The sequence below is a fragment of the Scyliorhinus torazame genome, chromosome 14, assembly GCF_047496885.1.
Source record: "Scyliorhinus torazame isolate Kashiwa2021f chromosome 14, sScyTor2.1, whole genome shotgun sequence".
Taxonomy (NCBI): Eukaryota; Metazoa; Chordata; class Chondrichthyes; order Carcharhiniformes; family Scyliorhinidae; genus Scyliorhinus; species Scyliorhinus torazame.
The window spans coordinates 44717666-44740139 of record NC_092720.1 but is presented as its reverse complement, the minus strand read 5'-3'; the positions used below and the strand labels follow the sequence as shown (position 1 = coordinate 44740139).

The 22474-nt window shown below is 47.0% G+C and overlaps 1 protein-coding gene across 1 annotated transcript; it reads right to left on the bottom strand.

Moving 5' to 3' along the window:
- On the bottom strand, positions 1-21163 carry LOC140389689 (alpha-2-HS-glycoprotein-like). The gene is made up of 7 exons (XM_072474068.1): positions 20801-21163; positions 13757-13867; positions 12352-12439; positions 12047-12213; positions 8877-8987; positions 1170-1256; positions 1-444 (listed from the first exon to the last, which is right to left on the bottom strand). Exons 1-7 carry the CDS (start codon positions 20996-20998, stop codon positions 157-159), a joined length of 1050 nt encoding a protein of 349 aa, XP_072330169.1. The 5' UTR covers positions 20999-21163; the 3' UTR covers positions 1-156.
- Positions 21164-22474: the final 1311 nt, after the last annotated feature.

Sequence of the window (22474 nt, the reverse complement as noted above, 5' to 3'; positions counted from 1 at the left end):
CATTTCTGGTCTTTTCTTTGGGATGTGCTCCAGGGGTGATTTCCACTTTCACATCTGTGCCCTTTATTGTCAATTTAACTTGCTGACTAATTTTCAAAAAAAGGATGGATATTCTGTCTGCTGCGAAGCTCTTGCTGGATTGATTTCAGAGACAGTTCAGGTTCGACGGACAGTTCCTCCGAAATGCCTGGCCCTCCCTGGACATGTCTTTCCAGGCACTGGAAGCACTGGAAAGTTAGTTCCACCGACTGTGCCGATAACGAAACCCAGTGCCCCCTGCACTTCCTCCGAGGATTCAATTCTCCTGGGGGTTCCACTTTGTGGATTTAGTTGTTTGAAGCGCCGTTCAGGTCTGGATTGTCTCTTATTTCGCTGTCCTTTTCTTTTACCATGTCTTTGCTTGATAGCACCTGCACCCACAATTTTAGCTGAACTGGCCACCACCTTTAGTAATACAAAGACCATGTCAGCTACATCGCAGAGTTCCTACAAATCTAACTGCACAACGTAAAGATTCATGGTAAATAGAGAACATTGGCATTTTTAATCTAATTAACAATGTATCAGTTCAGAGGGTGGCACAGTGGCACGGTGGTTAGCACTGCCGCCTCACGGCGCCGAGGACCCGGGTTAGATTCCGGTCCCGGATCACTGTCTGTGTGGAGATTGCACATTCTCCCCATGTCTACATGGGCCTCACCCCCGCAACCCAAAGATGTGCAGAGGAGGCGGATTGGCCACGCTAAATTGCCCCTCAATTAGATAAAAAACGAAGTGACAAATCGATAGGAAATAGTCTTTTGCTGAGATTGCTCATGTGGTGGGTTAAATTCACAGTCTTGGCAATGGGGCTCCCACCCACTGTTTGAAGAACAGATAGGAGTCCCACTTTCCCTCCCTCTACCGGAGAAAGCCCAATAGTTTTAAGTGCCTGTCAGGGAAGGCACTACACTGACCCGTTAAGTACACAGGGAGAGGCTTAGGGGATCGTCGAGGAACACATGCCTCAAGTGAATAAGGTCAAGTTGGATCTTGTGGAGGGATTCACTGCCCGGACAGGTAGGATGTTCACTATGGGATCCATGGGAATACAATACAAAATCTTTGGCAACCACTTTGAAATCCATGTTATGAATTTTAATCAAATTCCTCAGTGATTGATTGATTACCTTTGGTCTGTAAAGTTCACAATTCACTCCAACTTCCTCTTTCCCAGAAATGGGTTTATAGACAGACGCGGTGCAGAAGCCCTTGCTCTACAAAGGAAGCAAAGACAACAAGAAATACTTAGCAAACAAAAAAAAACAACAAAGGACCATTTAAAGAGATTATCTGGGCAATATCCAGGCTTGGGCTGACAAATGACAATTAACATTTGCACCACACAAGTGCCAGGCAATGACCATCTCCTACAAGAGAGGATCTAACCATCGCCCCATGTCATCCAATGTCTTTACCACCTCTGAATCCCCCACTATCAACATCCTGGAGGTTACCATTGACTAGAAACTGAACTGGACCAGCCATATAAATACTTCCTTTGTGCCAGGGATGACTCCAACCAGTGAAGGGTTTTCCCCTGATTCCATTGGCTCCAGTTTTGCTTGGGCTCCTTGATGCCATACTCGGTCAAATGTTGTCTTGATGTCAAGGGGCTAGACAGCTGGTTTGTAATACAGAACAATTCCCATGCCAACTTACCTGAACAGGCGCCGGAATGTGGCGACTAGGGGCTTTTCACAGTAAATTCATTCTTATGACAATAAAAGATTATTATTATTAAGGGCAGTCACTCTCGTCTCACCTCTGGAGGTCAGCTCCACGTTTGAATCAAAACAGTAATGCGGTCAGGTGCTGAGTGACCTTGGCAGAACCCGAAGTGAACGTCACAAAGCAGATTGTTGCTGAGTAAATGCAGCTTGATAGCACTGTTGATGATCCCTTCCATCACTTGACCGGAGATTGAGAGTAGACTGAATTTGTCTGGCTTTTTGTGTGCAGGACTTATCTGGGCAATTTTCCACATTGCCAGGTAAATGGCAGTATTGCAGCTGTACATAGAACATAGAACATAGAAAAATACAGCACAGAACAGGCCCTTCGGCCCACGATGTTGTGCCGAACCTTTGTCCAAGATTAATCATAGATTATCATTGAATTTACAGTGCAGAAGGAGGCCATTCGGCCCTTTGAGTCTGCACCGGCTCTTGGAAAGAGCACCCTACCCAAACTCAACACATCCACCCAACACCAAGGGCAATTTGGACATTAAGGGCAATTTATCATTGGCCAATTCACCTAACCCGCACATCTTTAGACTGTGGGAGGAAACCGGAGCACCCGGAGGAAACCCACGCAGACACGGGGAGGACGTGCAGACTCCGCACAGACAGCGACCCAAGCCGGAATCGAACCCCGAACCCTGGAGCTGCGAAGCAATTGTGCTATCCACAATGCTACCGTGCTGCCCTTGAGAACAAATAAATCTACACTATCATTTTACTGTAATCCACGTACCTATCCAATAGCTGCTTGAAGGTCCCTAATGTTTCCGACTCAACTACTTCCACAGGCAGTGCATTCCATGCCCCCACTACTCTCTGGGTAAAGAACCTACCTCTGATATCCCTCCTATATCTTCCACCTTTCACCTTAAATTTATGTCCCCTTGTAATGGTTTGTTCCACCCGGGGAAAAAGTCTCTGACTGTCTACTCTATCTATTCCCCTGATCATCTTATAAACCTCTATCAAGTCGCCCCTCATCCTTCTCCGTTCTAATGAGAAAAGGCCTAGCACCCTCAACCTTTCCTCGTAAGACCTACTCTCCATTCCAGGCAACATCCTGGTAAATCTTCTTTGCACCTTTTCCAAAGCTTCCACATCCTTCCTAAAATGAGGTGACCAGAACTGTACACAGTACTCCAAATGTGGCCTTACCAAAGTTTTGTACAGCTGCATCATCACCTCATGGCTCTTAAATTCAATCCCTCTGTTAATGAACGCGAGCACACCATAGGCCTTCTTCACAGCTCTATCCACTTGAGTGGCAACTTTCAAAGATGTATGAACATAGACCCCAAGATCTCTCTGCTCCTCCACATTGCCAAGAACTCTACCGTTAACCCTGTATTCCGCATTCATATTTGTCCTTCCAAAATGGACAACCTCACACTTTTCAGGGTTAAACTCCATCTGCCACTTCTCAGCCCAGCTCTGCATCCTATCTATGTCTCTTTGCAGTCGACAACAGCCCTCCTCACTATTCACAACTCCACCAATCTTCGTATCGTCTGCAAATTTACTGACCCACCCTTCAACTCCCTCATCCAAGTCATTAATGAAAATCACAAACAGCAGAGGACCCAGAACTGATCCCTGCGGTACGCCACTGGCAACTGGGATCCAGGCTGAATATTTGCCATCTACCACCACTCTCTGACTTCTATTGGTTAGCCAGTTCGTTATCCAACTGGCCAAATTTCCCACTATCCCATGCCTCCTTACTTTCTGCATAAGCCTACCATGGGGAACTTTATCAAATGCCTTACTAAAATCCATGTACACTACATCCACTGCTTTACCTTCATCCACATGCTTGGTCACCTCCTCAAAGAATTCAATAAGATTTGTAAGGCAAGACCTACCCCTCACAAATCCGTGCTGACTATCCCTAATCAAGCAGTGTCTTTCCAGATGCTCAGAAATCCTATCCTTCAGTACCCTTTCCATTACTTTGCCTACCACTGAAGTAAGACTAACTGGCCTGTAATTCCCAGGGTTATCCCTAGTCCCTTTTTTGAACAGGGGCACGACATTCGCCACTCTCCAATCCCCTGGTACCATCCCTGTTGACAGTGAGGACGAAAAGATCATTGCCAACGGCTCTGCAATTTCATCTTTTGCTTCCCATAGAATCCTTGGATATATCCCGTCAGGCCCGGGGGACTTGTCTATCCTCAAGTTTTTCAAAATGCCCAACACATCTTCCTTCCTAACAAGTATTTCCTCGAGCTTACCAACCTGTTTCACACTGTCCTCTCCAACAATATCGCCCCTCTCATTTGTAAATACAGAAGAAAAGTACTCGTTCAAGACCTCTCCTATCTCTTCAGACTCAATACCCAATCTCCCGCTACTGTCCTTGATCGGACCTACCCTCGCTCTAGTCATTCTCATATTTCTCACATATGTGTAAAAGGCCTTGGGGTTTTCCTTGATCCTACCCGCCAAAGATTGTTCATGCCCTCTCTTAGCTCTCCTAATCCCTTTCTTCAGTTCCCTCCTGGCTATCTTGTATCCCTCCAATGCCCTGTCTGAACCTTGTTTCCTCAGCCTTACATAAGTCACCTTTTTCCTCTTAACAAGACATTCAACCTCTCTTGTCAACCATGGTTCCCTCACTCGCCCATCTCTTCCCTGCCTGACAGGGACATACATATCAAGGACACGTAGCACCTGTTCCTTGAACAAGTTCCACATTTCACTTGTGTCCTTCCCTGACAGCCTATGTTCCCAACTTATGCACTTCAATTCTTGTCTGACAACATCGTATTTACCCTTCCCCCAATTGTAAACCTTGCCCTGTTGCACGTACCTATCCCTCTCCATTACTAAAGTGAAAGTCACAGAATTGTGGTCACTATCTCCAAAATGCTCCCCCACTAACAAATCTATCACTTGCCCTGGCTCATTACCCAGTACTAAATCCAATATTGCCCCTCCTCTGGTCGGACAATCTACATACTGTGTTAGAAAAGCTTCCTGGACACACTGCACAAACACCACCCCATCCAAACTATTTGATCTAAAGAGTTTCCACTCAATATTTGGGAAGTTAAAGTCGCCCATGACTACTACCCTATGACTTCTGCACCTTTCCAAAATCTGTTTCCCAATTTGTTCCTCCACATCTCTGCTACTATTGGGGGGCCTATAGAAAACTCCTAACAAGGTGACTGCTCCTTTCCTATTTCTGACTTCAACCCATACTACCTCAATAGGGTGATACTCCTCGAATTGCCTTTCTGCAGCTGTTATACTATCTCTAATTAATAATGCCATCCCCCCACCTCTTTTACCACCCTCCCTAATCTTATTGAAACATCTATAACCAGGGACCTCCAACAACCATTTCTGCCCCTCTTCTATCCAAGTTTCCGTGATGGCCACCACATCGTAGTCCCAAGTACCGATCCATGCCTTAAGTTCACCCACCTTATTCCTGATGCTTCTTGCGTTGAAGTATACACACTTCAACCCATCTCCGTGCCTGCAAGTACTCTCCTTTGTCAGTGTTCCCTTCCCCACTGCCTCACTACATGCTTTGGCGTCCTGAATATCGGCTACCTTAGTTGCTAGACTACAAATCCGGTTCCCATTCCCCTGCCAAATTAGTTTAAACCCTCCCGAAGAGTACTCCAAAACCTCCCTCCCAGGATATTGGTGCCCCTCTGGTTCAGATGCAACCCATCCTGCTTGTACAGGTCCCACCTTCCCCAGAATGCGCTCCAATTATCCAAATTCCTGAAGCCCTCCCTCCTACACCATTCCTGCAGCCACGTGTTCAACTGCACTCTCTCCCTATTCCTAGCCTCGCTATCACGTGGCACCGGCAACAAACCAGAGATGACAACTCTGTCTGTCCTGGCTTTTAACTTCCAGCCTAACTCCCTAAACTTGTTTATTACCTCCACACCCCTTTTCCTACCTATGTCGTTGGTACCAATGTGCACCACGACTTCTGGCTGCTCACCCTCCCCCTTAAGGATCCTGAAGACACGATCCGAGACATCCCTGGCCCTGGCACCCGGGAGGCAACATACCTTCCGGGAGTCTCGCTCGCGACCACAGAATCTCCTATCTATTCCCCTAACCATTGAATCTCCTACAACTATTGCTTTTCTATTCTCCCCCCTTCCCTTCTGAGCCCCAGAGCCAGACTCAGTGCCAGAGACCTGGCCGCTAGGGCCTTCCCCCGATAGGTCATCCCCCCCAACAGCATCCAAAACGGTATACTTGTTTTGAAGGGGAACGGCCACGAGGGATCCCTGCACTTTCTGCCTGTTTGTTTTTTTCCCCCTGACTGTAACCCAGCTATTCTTGTCCTGTACCTTGGGTGTGGTTACCTCCTTGTAACTCTTCTCAATCACCCCCTCTGCCTCCCGGATGATCCGAAGTTCATCCAGCTTCAGCTCCCGTTCCCTAACACGGTCTTTGAGGAGCTGAAGTTGGGTGCACTTCCCGCAGGTATAGTCAGTGGGGACACCGGTGGTATCCCTCACCACCCACATCCTACAGGAGGAGCATGTAACTGGCCTAGCCTCCATCCCCTCTTACCTGACAGAATATAGCTGCCCTGTGGACTAACTAGATCTCCGCCCTCCGACCCTGCTTCCAGTCAGCTACACTTTCTGTAAACTCCTGGCTCTCTTCGCACTCTTTTCGGAAATGCCGGAAACAAAATGAAAGGAGCACCTTACTCCCTCCTCACCTAACTCCCTCGGTCACCAAACTCTCACTATCGCACTCAAATGCACCAAACTCAGCACTCCCTCGGTCACCAAACTCTCACTATCGCACTCAAATGCACCAAACTCAGCACTCCCTCGGTCACCAAACTCTCACTATCGCACTCAAATGCACCAAACTCAGCACTCCCTCGGTCACCAAACTCTCACTATCGCACTCAAATGCACCAAACTCAGCACTCCCTCGGTCACCAAACTCTCACTATCGCACTCAAATGCACCAAATTCAGCACTCAGTGCAAACAAAGTCTGCACAGTAGGGGATCACTTTTACACTGTGAATCTAGCCTCTGAAAACTGGCCTAATCCAATTAACTAATTAACAAGCTCCAGCTGCAAGTGCCTACAAGTAGAAGCCTGTTTAAAGCTTATTGAAAATTCACCTTCTTCTAAACCAAACAGCAACTTTTAAGTTACTTAACTAAATAAAAGAAAGACTAAACTTTAGATAAAAATGAAGCCTTATACTCCCTCGGTCACCAAACTCTCACTATCGCACTCAAATGCACCAAATTCAGCACTCAGTGCAAACAAACTGAGAAAGCTTGTACTGGAAAGCTTGGCGAGGGGTGTGGCAAATTCCGGAGCACAACTCTTCAGTACGACTGCCGGGATATTGTCAGGGCCCATAGCCTTTGCTGCATCCAGTGCCTTCAGCTATTTCCAAAGGATGCCAAGATGGATCATCCACTTGGCATTTAGGCTGACGTGATAAAATGCCCTATCATTGCACTGATTGTCCTGTGTTCCTCCATCGTTGAGGATGGGGATATTTGTGAATCCTCCTCCTCTAATGAGTTGTTTACTGGTCCACCACCATTCACGACTGGATGTGGTAGGACTGCAGAGCTTAGATCTGATTTATTGGTTTGGGAATTGCTTCGCTGTGTCTATCACTTGCTGCTTGACATGCAAGCAGTCCCGTGTTGTGGCTTCACCAAGTTGACACCTCATTTTTAGGTATGGCTGGTGATGCTCCGGGCATGCCCTCCTGCACTTTTCATTCAGGAAAAGGTAAAGGTAAAGTTGCCATAGTCCCAGATGACCATAGGCTGCTTTCTCCTTTGAGGGGAGAGCTGACTGGTGGTGATTTAACCTGAGGGTCACCACACCTCAGGCGAGCGGTGGGGTCAAGAAGGCGGGGCCTTCATGAATAGGCACAGCCGGTATGTAAATTGAACCCGCTGCGCTGTTGGCCTTGTGCTGAATCACAAACCAGCTGTCTAGCCAAGTGAACTAAACTGGCCCCCATAAGAATTGATCCCTTGGCTTGGTAGTAATAGTAGAGTAGGGAAAATGCTGGGCCATGAGGTTATAGATTGTGTTTGAGTACAATTCTGCTGCTGATGGTGGCCCACAATGCCTCATGGATGCCCAGTCCTGAGTTGCAGATCTGTTTGTAGTCTATCCCATTTAGCACGGGTGGTAGTACCAACACTTTGGAGGTATCATCCGTGTGAAGACAGGATTTTGTCTCCACAAGAACTATGGGTGGTCACTCCTACTGATACTATCATGGACAGAGACAGGTTGGTAAGGGTGAGGTCAAGTATGTTTTTCTCTCGTGTTGGTTCGCTCACCACCTTCCACAGACCTCGTCTAGCAGTTGTGTCCTTCAGGACTCAGCCAGCTTGGTATGTGGTGCTGCTACTGAGCCACTCTTGTTGATGGACATTGATGCCCCCACCCAGAGTACATTCTATGCCCTTTCCGCAGTCTGTGTTTCCTCAAAGTGGTATTCAACATGGAGGAATAATATATGGTAATCGGCAGGAGATTTCCTTGCCCATATTTGACCTGGTGCCATGAGTCAATGTTGAGGATTCCCTCCTGCCTATAAACCACCACATCTGCTGTGTCTGTCCTGCAGGTGGGAGAGGACATACCCAGGAATGGTGCTGTCATGAGTATGATGATGTGAGGCAGTTCCCCAGATGTTAGTAAGTTTGGTTAGGACTTTGCAGGTTGACAGGGTGTTGTCGCTTCTGGTGCCTAGTTCAATGCTGGGTGGTCCATCCAGTTTCATTCCTTTTGTAACGTTTGGATACAAGTGAGTGACCACTTCAGAGGGCTTTTAAGAGTCACCATGTCGGCCAGACCAGGTAATGAAATTAGTTTACATCAATGGTTTCATGGTTAACATTAGACGTTGAATTCCAGATGCTTATTGCATTGAAATTCCACAATCTGCCATGGTGGGATTTGAACCCCAGAACATTAGCCTGGGCCTCTGGATTACTAATTCAGTGACAATACTACTGCACCACCGCCTCCCCATAACTCTGGTGGAACGTTCAATGAAAAAAGAATGCATCAGGCCAGCAGACTTTTTTGCAACAATACTTACACCAGAAGCAAATTCACCTCTATCTCTTGGGCAATTTTGCAGGTTGGAAGCTTTTGTACATGCAGTTTCTCGGATTGAAAATTCAACAAATACTTTCTTCCCAGCCAAAACCTGAAAGAAAAATCACATAAAGACTTCCTTTAGCAACAAATAACCTGCTGTATTAATTGCAGCACATGATTATCACCATTTTCAATTAAGACTTTTTAAATCGTCAATTAAATATATATGTTATAATCTCAGGGAAATGTTTAATTGTGAGTACCCATTTGTACTTTTCTATAAATTATATATTATAGCATTCATACCAACATGCAACCATCACCACAGAAAAGCGATATATGCCCTGGTCTCTTGCAAGGTGATAATCTTCTTATCTTCGGCGATCACTCGCTAACAAGTATGATTGTCCACTTAAAAAACTCCATGACGCTGGTCATGGGTTCTATGGATCCTTGTGTGGCTGATGAGCCTGATCCAAGAGCAGCATCTACGACTGCACACTTCTCAGAGGGTTCCAGGAGATGGAATTGGTCCTTGGACTGGAGATCACTGGTATTCCATTCTTAGGCTTCTTTTGCAGATCTCCTCTTGCCATCGGGTGTTCTCGAAGAAATGTGGCCCTTCAGTCAGGAGGTTCCTCCAAGTAGGTCTTTTCTGAGCAAGGGGCTCCCAGGCACTGATGTCTATGTTGCACTTCTTGAGGTAAGCCTTCAGGGTGTCTTTGAAGCACCTCTTTTGTCCTCCAATTGTTAACGCAACTTCTTCAGCTGTGTTAGGATCCTGGACAAGATCCAGCAACTTGTAATTTGTGAAACTGTGAGGAAAGGATGCTTCACCACAGGAGTGATAACACTGATCATTAGGTATATTTTATGTTAAAACAAATTTTAACTTAAACACAGAATTAATCACATTAGCAACAAAGTAACAGCTTTACAGTTAACAGTTCAAACAGTTCTTAAATAAAAGGGAAACAGCTTTAATTTACTCCCCATACTTGTCACTATGTATTCCAATTAACCAATAGGGTTTCAAAGAGCACTTATAAATAGAGTTAGCAATCAGGTTTACTTGCTTTCTCTTTGAAGAATCCTTCGAGAGAAACCTCCAGAGCCAGTGGATGATCTGTCTTTTGAGACACTTCTGTTCAATTTAAAATCTTATGGCAAAGTACAAAACTACAGACAGACCTGGTTCCACCCATTAATTACACCATAAGGCATTCTCCGGTCTCCTCCCACTAGGATGTCGCATGGTCTTTTATCCAGAACTAAGCATCATCCCTCATAAATTATCTATCCCCCAGGGATTTTCTAACATCAAAACAATGTTCCATTAGCCATCTATCTGTCAACATGTAAATGGTTAAAATCAATGATTACCTCACCTAATGACTCTTTAATCATAGCATTAGCAGATATACTGCCTGTATGGATTTGAACCCAGGGTTTTTAATAACATCACTATAACAAATATAACATATAACAAGTTTCTACATTTATCACAGCTGGGCAAAGAAGATTTGCTTTGGCAGTCGGGACGCTGGCATCCTAAGCATGAGGCTGGTCCAGCGGAGTTGGTTTCAAGTGATTGTGGCCTCAATGCTGGTGCAGCTCCTTCAAGGATGCTGATATTAGTATGCCTGCCCTCCCATCTGATGCAGAAAACCTGCCTCAGACAGCATTGAGGTACAGTATGATGACACAGTCTTCCGGGTGTCACAGGTGGTGTGGTGCCACCCTGTTCTGCCCACTGCCCATCAGATGTGGCAGGGTCAGATGGGGGGGTTTCAGAGACGCTGCGAGTGGTCCGGCTCAAATTTTGCGGTAGTCATCGGCACGGAACCCATCACCTCCTCCTCACTGGGGCTCAGAGGCCGCCCTGAGGAGGTTATGCAGCATTTTCCTGCACTACTGTCCGATCCTGGTTATGGGGCCCATGGCGCTCACGGCCTCTGCCACCTGCGCCCAGGCCCAGTTTACAACTGGGGGTGGCAGCCACCCCAGGAACAGGGTGTCTGCTTCTCCTCCACGGCATCCAACAATGTCTCCAGCTCCGTATCTGTGAATCACGGGGCTGAGCTTCGGGGTGGCATCATCTTGGCTAGAATGAGTGTGTGTGTGGGGGGCTTATATGCATCTGCAGCCCATCAGGCTCTCCAGTGCCAATCCTGACCTCGGCGAATCAGACGGCGGCATTCGTTGTAATTGCACTAGTTCCACATGGTGACGTGCTAGCCCATTAACATGTCCTGAGTCGCTCTGGGTCCAGCACGCTTTTGTCAACTCTCGTGATTCAGTCCTGGCGTCAGCACTCAGTTTCTCAAATGGAGAATCATGGCCACGGTACTTGACAGAGAGTAGGTCCAGCTCCAGTGGTAAGGGAGCCTCAACAACGGGTGATCCTCCAACTGCTGGAGCCTTCATCCACCATCACAGCTGTTGATATCATGAGAATCTTCCACCTGAACTGCCATTGAGGACTTGTTTTGGATTGCGCTTTGTCTATTTTCTCCCCTCCGACATTGCCACCATGGACAATTCTGCCAGGAGTTAAAACCCCCTATGGCATTGCTCTCAGGATCACGGCAATGGTCAAGCCTCTCCACCATGGCACGGTGACAATCCACAGAAAGGAAATAAGGTAACAATATAAGAATAACGGACAGTGACATGGCAAGATCTGCTTTCGTGGAGTTGGATCATATCTTCAGCATGGTGAATCCTCCACTTATCAGAAAAATCTTCTGTTGACTTTGGATGACTTATGGTCATCAAAATATTCCTGGTGGGCCACTGCTGAGTGTCTGGCTGGACTGAGGTAGAAGCAGAAGCAGCAATTGGCTAAACTAGAACTAATCAGTCTGCTGTATCAGAGCATTACTACTAGTATGGCGTTAACAAGAAAAGATGTTTGATTTTCTTTCAAGTTTGAAAATTTCACAGGCTTTGGGGATAATTTGGCAGAATATCTGTCTGCTCAGAATGTAACATTTTCACCGTCACTGGGATGTTCACTGCAAAATTGTCGGACCTGGACGGCAAATCTCAAAATTTACAAAACTTCTCCGAGGATTTTATTTGATTGGATCAGTGGGACCAGCTTTAAAATAAAGGAGTTCTTTTGTTTTGTTAAACTTTGCGAAATAAAGTGCCTATCAACTTTACCTGTGAGGAAGCTCTTGTTATTTTCTGTACAGCAAAATAATTTGCTCTGCTGCTGTTTCTGTTATACTTTTGGAGTGCCCTCATGACGGATTGATTGACGTCAGTGTGGTTTATCGGTATGCGATGTGGGCAGCTTGGGCATCTGCTCAAAACCATGTCGTCCGAATCTTCAAATAAGACAGGAGAAGTGAGTCAATTTATTTACGAGCCTGTCCAGGTTGGGCAGTAACTCCTTTGTTATTGAGTACAATTGCCAACTCTGTCCATTGCACAATGAATATCACATTAACGGGAATCTGTCTTACCTGGCGATATTAAGCACCGGTATTTGCGGACCTGAACTCGTCGGGTTGTTGGGTCAGTTTGTAATTGGGCTTTGCAGTCACCAGAAATCTGTTTGAATGAAAATAAATATCCATTGTTAATTATTTACAGTTTAGTTGCCGCCTCTATTACATATTTTCTCAACATAGCAGAAAAACGAGGAGCCACCTGATATAAAGCTGCACTCATTAATTCCTCTTAGTACAGGAACAGGTTGTGATAAAAGATCTGCTCCTCCTTTATGTTCTGTAAAAATGGCTGGCCCCCAACCAACATACAGATAAAATTTGGTCATAACAGATGCCTCTTATTAATGTCAAATTTTCATCTTGCTTAATTCATGAAGAACTAAACCGTTTGCAGATTATTTTCTTGCCAGACAGGACAGATAGTCAAATTGTGCACTCCATGATTATGAAGAGGAAAATCAAGTGGGGTTTTAGCCCATGATCATTATTCGGTGTGCTGTACTCGGCGTCAGGTTAAAAAAAGGATCAGAATGAGACGTGATGCCTCACAGTTGAACAGTTATTCAACATCCACTGTCAAGATGTACATGTGCCTAATAACCATGAGCATAGTGCTGGAGGATGATCAATATTAGTGAGACCATCCTACAGTAAGGTATCAATTCCTAAAAGACCGGTCGGGGGGGAGAAAATTGGTGAGAAAACCCTCCTTCTATATTACCAGTTATTCACTGGTGTAAAGATTCAATTGGAACATCTAAGGCTACAAGAATTGGCTTTTAATTGTATTTGACTTTAGATCTTTTTACTTATTAGAAAATATGCTGAACTTAATGCTGTGGGGCATATGGGCCAGGGGACTATTTTGAAGAAGAGCAGGTGAGTAATCTCTGCTGACCAGGCCAATATTTGTCCCTCAATAAGCATTTTTTTAAATCTGATTGCTGTTTGGGGAGCTTACATTGTGTAAATTGGCTGGTATGTTTTATACATCATGGCAGTGACTACACTGCAAACGTATAGTCTGCAAAGTGCTTTGGGATCTACTATGGTCATAAAAGGTTCTGTACAACTGCAAGTCTATCTTTCATACCTCGTGATTAAATTATAGCAATGCAAAATATACTTCACTGAGATTGAAGCCAGAATTCAGTTTGGATGATATTCACTATGTCTTAGTGCTAAATGAACCTTGGGTTGGGAAATCAATGTTGCCTCAATCTTCCCCAGAGACGTCAACAATGAAAGCAATGAGTGAGCAACTGATAACATTGGAGTTGGTGTTGACCAAGTCCTTTTAAAGGGATAGATACAGAGTGAGTGGATGGTTTTACCCCCAAATACATTACCAAGGATATTAAAGTGCCTTTACTGCGAACCTTTCAGCCAATGCAAAACGTTCAAAAGGGAGTCTTACAGCTTCAGGGCCCGACCGTATTTCACATTCCGCCGCAGGTTTTGGATTCAGTGAGTGACATCTGGTCTCCAATACCTCAAATTCTAAATTGACAGAGGACACACCTTGTTTCTGAAAGAAAAAAAGATTAACCATTGAACAAAAGCAATCTGGTGGCAACTGAGGAGCCATTAATGCATGTTCAATATCAAAAGCCCTTTAAAATTGGGTTAAAACTCCTTAGAAATAGAAGTTAAGTGAGCAGACAAACATTTGACAGAGTATAATGTTGGAAAATGTGAGGGCTTTGGCAGGAAGAATAGAGAAGCAGGATATTCTTTAAATGGAGAGTGATAATGCTTCAGTACAAAGGGATTTGGATTGTCTCATACATGAATCACTAAATGTTAACATGCAGGTACAGTAAGTAATTAGGATGGCAAATGGAATGTTCGCTTTCATTGCAAGAGGGATGGAGTATAAAAGTAGGGAAGTCTTGTTACATCTGTAAGGGGCACTGGTGAGACCACATCTAGAGCATTGTGTACAGTTTTGGTTCTTAATTAAGGAGGTAGAAACATATATTAGAAGCAGTTCAAGGAAGGTTCACTCTGCTAGTTTCAAGGATAAATGGGTTATCTTCTGAGGAAAGGATCAGCAGGTTGGGACTCATTGGAGTTTAGAAGAAGGGCAAGTAATCTCATTGAAATATTGTGATAGTCTGTATTGGGGTATTACGGTACCTAGGTTGAGGCTGTAAGACCATTGGTGTGGGAGGTATCTGAGACATGAAGATCATTGGTGAAGCCTGTCTGCTGGTTCCGCCCAGTAAGGTGGAGTATAAGAGTCTGTGTCTCCCTAGCAGCCACATTCTGTACCTGCACTGCTGGGGGAAACATCTAGTCCAATAAAGCCTTCAATTGTCTCCAATCTCGCTTCTGGAGTTATTGACCGAGCATCAATTTATTGGACTAGATTTTAAAGAATGGAGCCCGAATCAAGCCGGAGTGTCTGCAACTCAACCCCCACGCGGCAAACTCAGTGGCAACCTTCAAACACATGCTTCAAAGGGTACCTCAGGACGGCCACGACTGCACCCACGGAGGACCAGAAACTGCAAGCTCTCCACTCGAGGGTGAGCCCAGAGATCTACACCCTCATCGAGGTTGCAGACGATTTCGAGGCCGCGATGGCCCTGTTGAAAGGACACTACATCCGCCCAGTAAATCAGGTTTACGCCCGACATCTGCTAGCGACAAGGCAACAAATCCCGGGGGAATCGCTGGATGAATCGAACCGCGCGCTCCTGGTACTGGGTAGGAACTGTGACTGCCCGCAAGTTTCAGCCAACGAACACACAGAACTTTTAATCCGGGACGCATTCGTTGCAGGTATGCTGTCCTCCCAAATCTGTCAGCGGCTGCTGGAGAAAGAGACACTAGGCTTCAAGGAGGAACGGGCCCTTGCTAGCTCCCTGGATGTGGCCTCCCGAAACACCCGCGTGTACGTCCCCGACTGCGCGGCAGCCCCTTGGGCAGCATGGAACCCACCCATGGCCGACCCCGATGCATCCCCCATCCCTCCACAAGCTTGTGCCGCGCGGCTACCAGGCAAACCCGGGGGGGTCCGCTGTTATTTTTGTGTGCAAGCCAAGCACCCCCGACAGCACTGCCCGGCCCGCTCCTCCACCTGCAAAGGTTGTGGCAAAAAGGCCAATTTCGTGGCAGTATGCCAGGCCCAGGCGGTCGCCGCTGTCTGTGGGGGCGAACCAGGGCCGCCACCACAACTCTGTCGACGGGCCATGTGCCGCGCGTGCTGCCATCTTCTTTTTCCCCAGCCATGTGCGGGCCCCGGGCGCCGCCATCTTGTTCCCCAGGGACCACATGCGGTGCGTGGGCGCCGCCATCTTGCCCACCCCCAGCCATGTGCGACCCGTGGGCGCAGCCATTTTGGCTGGAGTCTCAGGACCCCGATTCGGATGACCACACACCGCCCAAGGAAAATCTCCAACTTTTACCACGACTCGCCTCGGTGACCCTGGACCAGTCTCGGCCCCGAACACTCTCGACCGCGACGACGACCGTACTCATCAACGGGCGCAAAACATGCTGCCTGATCGACTCCGGAAGCACAGAGAGCTTCATACACCCTAACATGGTAAGGCGCTGTTCTCTTCCCATACACCCAGTTAACCAAAAAATCTCCCTGGCCTCCGGGTCTCACTCTGTAGAGTTTAGGGGTTCTGCATAGCGAACCTCACGGTCCAGGGAAGAGAATTTAAAAATATCCGACTTTACGTCCTCCCTCGCTCCTGGGATTGGACTTCCAATGCAACCTCCAGAGCTTAACTTTTAAATTCGGCAGCCCTATACCGCCCCCCCCCCCCCCTCACAGTCTGCAGCCTCGCGACCCTCAAGGTTGACCCGCCTTCCCTTTTTGCGAACCTCACCCCGGATTACAAACCCGTCACCACCAGGAGCACACGGTACAGTGCCCAGGTCCGGACCTTCATTAGGTCGGAAGTCCAGCGGCTACTGAAGGAAGGTGTTATCGAGGCTAGCAACAGCCCCTGGAGAGTTCAAGTAGTGGTTGTAAAGATCGGGGAGAAGCACAGGATGGTCATCGATTATAGTCAGACCATCAACAGGTATACGCAGCTCGACGCGTACCCTCTCCCCTGCATATCTGATTTGGTCAATCAGGTTGCACAATACAAGGTCTTTTCGACAGTGGACCTCAAATCCGCCTACCACCAGCTCCCCATCCGCCCGGGCAACCGCAAGTACACTGCATTCGAAGCAGATGGGCAGCTCTACCACTTCCTAAGGGTTCCCTTCGGTGTCACAAATGGAGTCTCGGTCTTCCAACGGGAGATGGACCGAATGGTTGACCGGTACAGTTTGCGGGCCACGTTTCCATACCTCAACAATGTCACCATCTGCGGCCACGACCAGCAGGACCACGACACCAACCTCCGCAAATTCCTCCATACCGCAAAAACCCTTAACTTGAGCTACAACAAGGACAAATGCGTGTTCAGCACCTACCGTCTAGCCATCCTCGGTAATGTAGTGCATGATGGAGACATAGGCCCAGATCCCGAACACATGTACCCCCTCATTGCTCCAAGGCCCTGAAACGCTGCCTGGGATTTTTTTCATATTACGCCCAGTGGGTCCCCAATTATGCAGTGCAGACAAGGCCCGCCCACTAATCCATTCCTCAGTTTTCTCCCTGTCGGCAGAGGCCCGCCAGACCTTCAGCCGCATAGAGGCAGGCATCGCAAAGGCCACGATGCACGCAATCGATGAATCCCTTCCCTTCCACGTCGTGAACGAAGCGTCCGATGTAGCTCTGGCAGCCTCCCTCAACCAAGCGGGCAGGCCTTCTTCTCACGCACCCTCCATGCTTCAGAAATCCGTCATTCCTCTGTTGAAAAGGAGGCCCAGGCCTCCTGGCCGGCAGGAGATTCACACTCATCACTGACCAACGGTCGGTAGCTTTCATGTTCGATAATGCACAGCGAGGCAAGATAAAGAACGATAAGATCTTACGATGGAGGATCGAGCTCTCCACCTACAACTATGAGATCTTGTATCGTCCCGGGAAGCTAAACGAGCCTCCTGATGTCCTATCCCGTGGCACATGTGCCAACGCACAAGTGGACCGACTCCGGGCCCTCCATGAGGACCTCTGCCACCCGGGGGTCACTCGATTCTTCCATTTTATCAAGACCCGCAACCTGCCCTACTCCCTCGAGGAGGTCAGGACCGCCACCAGGAACTGCTAAATCTGCGCGGAGTGCAAGCCGCACTTCTACAGGCCAGAGAAAGCGCACCTGATAAAGGCTTCCTGTCCCTTTGAACGCCTCAGTATGGACTTCAAAGGGCCCCTCCCCTCCACCGACCACAACACGTACTTCCTGAACGTGATTGACGAGTACTCCCGGTTCCCATTCGCCATCCCCTATGACCGCAGCCACTGTCATAAAAGCCCTCCACAGTATCTTTACCCTGTTCGGTTTCCCTGCCTACATACACAGCGATAGGGGGTCCTCCTTCATGAGCGACGAACTGCGTCAATTCCTGCTCAGCAAGGGCATCGCCTCGAGCAGGATGACCAGTTATAACCCCCGGGGAAACGGACAGGTAGAGAGGGAGAACGGAACGGTCTGGAAGACCGTCCTCCTGGCCCTACGGTCCAGGAATCTCCCAGTCTCCCGCTGTCAGGAGATCCTTCCGAATGCACTCCACTCCATCCAATCACTGCTGTGTACCACGACAAACGAAACACCTCATGAACATCTCCTTGTCTTCCCTAGGAAGTCCTCCTGCGGGACCTCGCTCCCAACATGGCTGGCAGCTCATGGACCCATTCTGCTCCGCAAACACGTGCGGGCGCACAAGTCGGACCCATTGGTAGAGAGGGTCCACCTCCTGCATGCTAACCCTCAGTACGCCTACGTGGCGTACCCCGACGGCCGGCAGGATACGGTCTCCCTACGGAACCTGCCACCCGCTGGATCCCCATCCGCACCCCCCCCGACCACCAACCCCACCCTCCCTCCCACCAGCGCACCCAACGGCTGTCCCCTTTCCAGGTGGATCGGTTCTTCCACTGGTCCCACCCAGGGGTGATGAAACTACCGAAGAAGCCAAAGTCACACTCCCGGAGTCACGGCGCCTGCATCACCGCCGAAACTGCGACGATCACAGAGGACGACCAGGGCCCCCGATCGACTAATTGCTTCATTCTGATATGTACATGTAAAATGAATACTGTAAATAGTTGTGACATGTAATAAGGTAAAACACTGTACCACCGACGGGTGTCACCATAACCTCTACCACTGTATGACGCGAGACCACCATCCCCGCCAGACTCTTTTTTTTAACAGGGGTGAATGTGGTAGTCTGTATTAGGGGTATTACGGTACCATTGGTGTGGGAGGTACCTGAGACATGAAGATCATTGGTGAAGCCTGCCTGCTGGTTCCGCCCAGTAAGGCGGAGTATAAGAGTCTGTGTCTCCCTAGCAGCCGCATTCTGTACCTGCGCTGCTGGGGGAAACATCTAGTCCAATAAAACCTTCAATTGTCATCCAATCTCACTTCTGGAGTTATTGATCGAGCATCAAATATAAAAGATTCTGAAGAAGCTTGACAGGACATTCCACTCATGAAGGAATCCAGAACCAGGGACCACAGCTCATAAAGAAGGAGTTCCCCATTTAAAATGGAGATTAGGCAAAATGTATTTTTTCCGAGGTTGGTTAGTCTTTGGAATTCTCTTCCACAGAGAGCTGGGTCATTGAATATATTCAAAGCTGAATTAGGCCGATTTTTGATTCAGAAGGGAGTCAATCACTATGGGAGACAGGCAGGAAGGTGGAGGTAAAACCAGCCAGTTCAGCCATAATTGTACTGAATAGCAGAGAAGGCCTGATGGGCCGAATGGCCTCCACCTCTTCCTGCTTCTTATGATCTTAAGTGTAATGCTGAAAATGAATTGCTGATTGCATCTGTTCTATTTTTAGGGCACATTTATATAAAAGTAGAATTGTAAGTCTAAACATGGCAGTCAATATGGCATCAACCGCACCACAAATGCTGCCCAACAACAATGGATTAATGCCTTAATCAGACAGTGGGCGGGATATCTTTCTCTTCCCAAGCAAGGCATGTTTGCAGTGGCGTGAACAGCCCGCCATTGGCCGGCAGCGGGATCTTCTGGTCCCGTCGCTGTCAACGGGGTCTCCTATTGTTCGCATCCTTTGCCTCCGGGCAACCGTTGGCAGGGGGTCACTGTTGGTCGGACTGGAAGATCCCACCAGGTAGGATCACAATGATATATTACAGCTATTGTTTCACATAGGGACAGCCAAGCATGAGAAAAATTGCTGCCATGAAGAAATTCCTGTTTTATACATACTTCCTCCTTCATAATTTAACCCGATTTCATAACCATAATGCTAAATAATCTTGAACTCTGACTGCACAGAGGGGAATTTAACAGTAAACGTCTTGCAGAAACTGAAAATGCTGGACATACAGAATCAGAGTATTATTACAGTACAGAAGGAGACCATTCGGCCCAACATGACTGCACAAGATCTCCAAACGAGCATCATGACTTAGTGCCATTCATCTCACTTTTCCCCATACTCCTACATATTGTTTCTATTCAAATAGTCATCTAATGACCTCTTAAATTCCTTGATTGAACCTGCCTCCACCACACTTCCAGGCAGTGCATTCCGGACCCGAACTAGTAGTTGTGTGAGAAAACTTTTTCGCACGTCACATTTGCTTCTTTTGCAAATCACTTTAAATCTCTTGTTCTTGATCCTTTTATGAGTGGGAACAGTTTTTCCCTATCCACTCATGATTTTTAATATATCTATCAAATCACCTCTTTGCCTTCTTCTCACGAAGGAGAACAGTCCCAATTTGTCCAATCTATGAAGTTCCTCATCCCGAGAATCATTTTTGTAACCTCTTGTTCACTCTCTCCATTACGTTTGCATCCTTCCGATAGTGTGGTGTCCAGAACTGTACACGATACTCCAGCTGAGATCTAACTCGTGTTTTCTACAAGTTCAGCATAATCTCCTTGCTCTTGTACTCTACGCCCCAATTAATAAAGCCCAGGGCACTATCTGCTTTATTAACTGCTCTCTCCACCTGTCCTGCACCTTCAATGATCTATATACATATACACCCAGAAACCTCTGCTTCTACACCCTCTTAGGAATTGTACCCCTTATTTTGTATTGTCTCTCCATATACTCCCTACCAAATACTCACACTTCACTTCACGGCAGGCCTGCCAGTATTTGTAAAGTGAAAGGACAGATTGACATTTTAGAATGGACCCTTTGTCAGAACTGGTAAAAATGTCATTCTCTGGGACTGTCTGAATGTTACAATGCTGTAAGTAGCCAATCACAGGATCATTTAAATCCTGTTGTAAGATAATGCTAGCTTTCAAAGTTCATTGGTTCACTTCTAACTCTGGTCCCATAGCAAGTTAAATAATTTCCGTTTTATATCCTCTTTGTACTCACCCCTCTGTCTTCCTGAGCATTTTCAATTTTGTTCAGCACGTACTTGTAGCCTCCTGGCTGGTCGGCATTGATGTGTTCCACAGCCAGTTCTGCAGCAGTTACTACCCGCGGCTCACTGCAGGAAATGGCTTTGTAAGGGGCTGCATGTGAGGGCTGCAAGAGTTGAGTGCTGACGACCAGAACAATCAACAGCTTCATGCTGAATGAGAACTGCAATAATGGAATTGTACTGTGTTAAAGTGCCAACACAAATGGTATCTTGAACATTAGGAATCTCACACCAGCAGCTGGAAAAAAGGTTTTCACTGCAGCAGGGGAGATGTTCAGCTTCTTGTCTAAATGCCCGCCTGATTTCAGACCATGCGTTTGGCCATGGGAAAAATAAACATGTCAAAACAAATACAAAAATTGATAAACTCAAAGAGGCTTCCATGACACAGCAATTTCTAAAACAAAGGTCATTTGAATCACACATACAGAAGTTAGTACTGTAGATAGCGCAGGTCTGGGAGGTACTCTCATGACATTGAAAGGAAGCACTACCAGGGCACTTAGGAGTTTTGATATCGACTTTGATTCCTGGCAGAAGCTCGCCCAGGATCGCCGCACCTGGCACAACCAAATAAAAACAATTCAGTCTCCTTTGAAAGTGAGCACATATCAGAGAGAAAACACAAGGAGAAGGAACTCCAAGTCACGACTTGTGACATTACTTCTGGTGAATACATGAATACAAGAGAGCTTCAGTAAACTAATAAGGATTAATACAAATATATAACATTCCCTCCGGCCTTAACAAGTTCAAAACAAGTTTGACGTGAAAACTTATCAATAAGTCAGTCACTTCACTAAGTCAGACGGTCTGGAGTTCGTCGCTGTTGGAATTGTTGATGGCAAACCTCAGGCGCCTTCTCCTTTACACCTGTGATATCCTCTGGTGTTTTCGTCTTTCCACTAACGTCATCGATGCTTTGCCCACTCAGCAATGACATAGACACTAGAGGTTGTTCTGTAGGTGAAGTGTTACTTTACTTAACAGTGTCCATTGGTGTCAGGGCTGCCAGAGGTTTCAGGTCAGGACTTCGTATTGTTGAACCTGGATTCTCCGCAGGTCCCGATTCCGGCGGCCCATTCTCCCAGCAAGCACTGGTTGCCATGTCTACTCCAGACGATGCCATCTCTGGTCTGGACAATATAAGAGACAGCTCCAGTCTATGCAAAGATTGTCGCAGAAACCCATTTCTCTCCTGTGGAGTAATTCCTAGCCAAAACTCCTTGACTTGTTGGAAAGTTCTAAGTTTTGATGCACTTTTCCACCATTCCATTTGTTCTTGCTATTATACAATTTATTTTGTTTTCAGAAGTTTCAACAGGTTGAATGACGAATGTTGTTGTCTCTTCATCAGTAATAATGTAGGAAGGGCAGCATGGTGGCACAGTGGTTGGCACTGCTGCCTCACGGCGCAGAGGACCCGGGTTCGATCCCAGCCCCAGGTCACTGTACATGTGGAGTTTGCACATTCTACCCTTGCCTGCGTGAATCCTATCCTCATAACCCAAAGATGTGCAGGATAGGTGGATTAGCCACCCTAAATTGCCCCTTAATTGGAAACATAGAATTGGGTACTTTAATTTTTTTTAAAATAGTGCAGGAGAGATCTCGATCGTTGAATG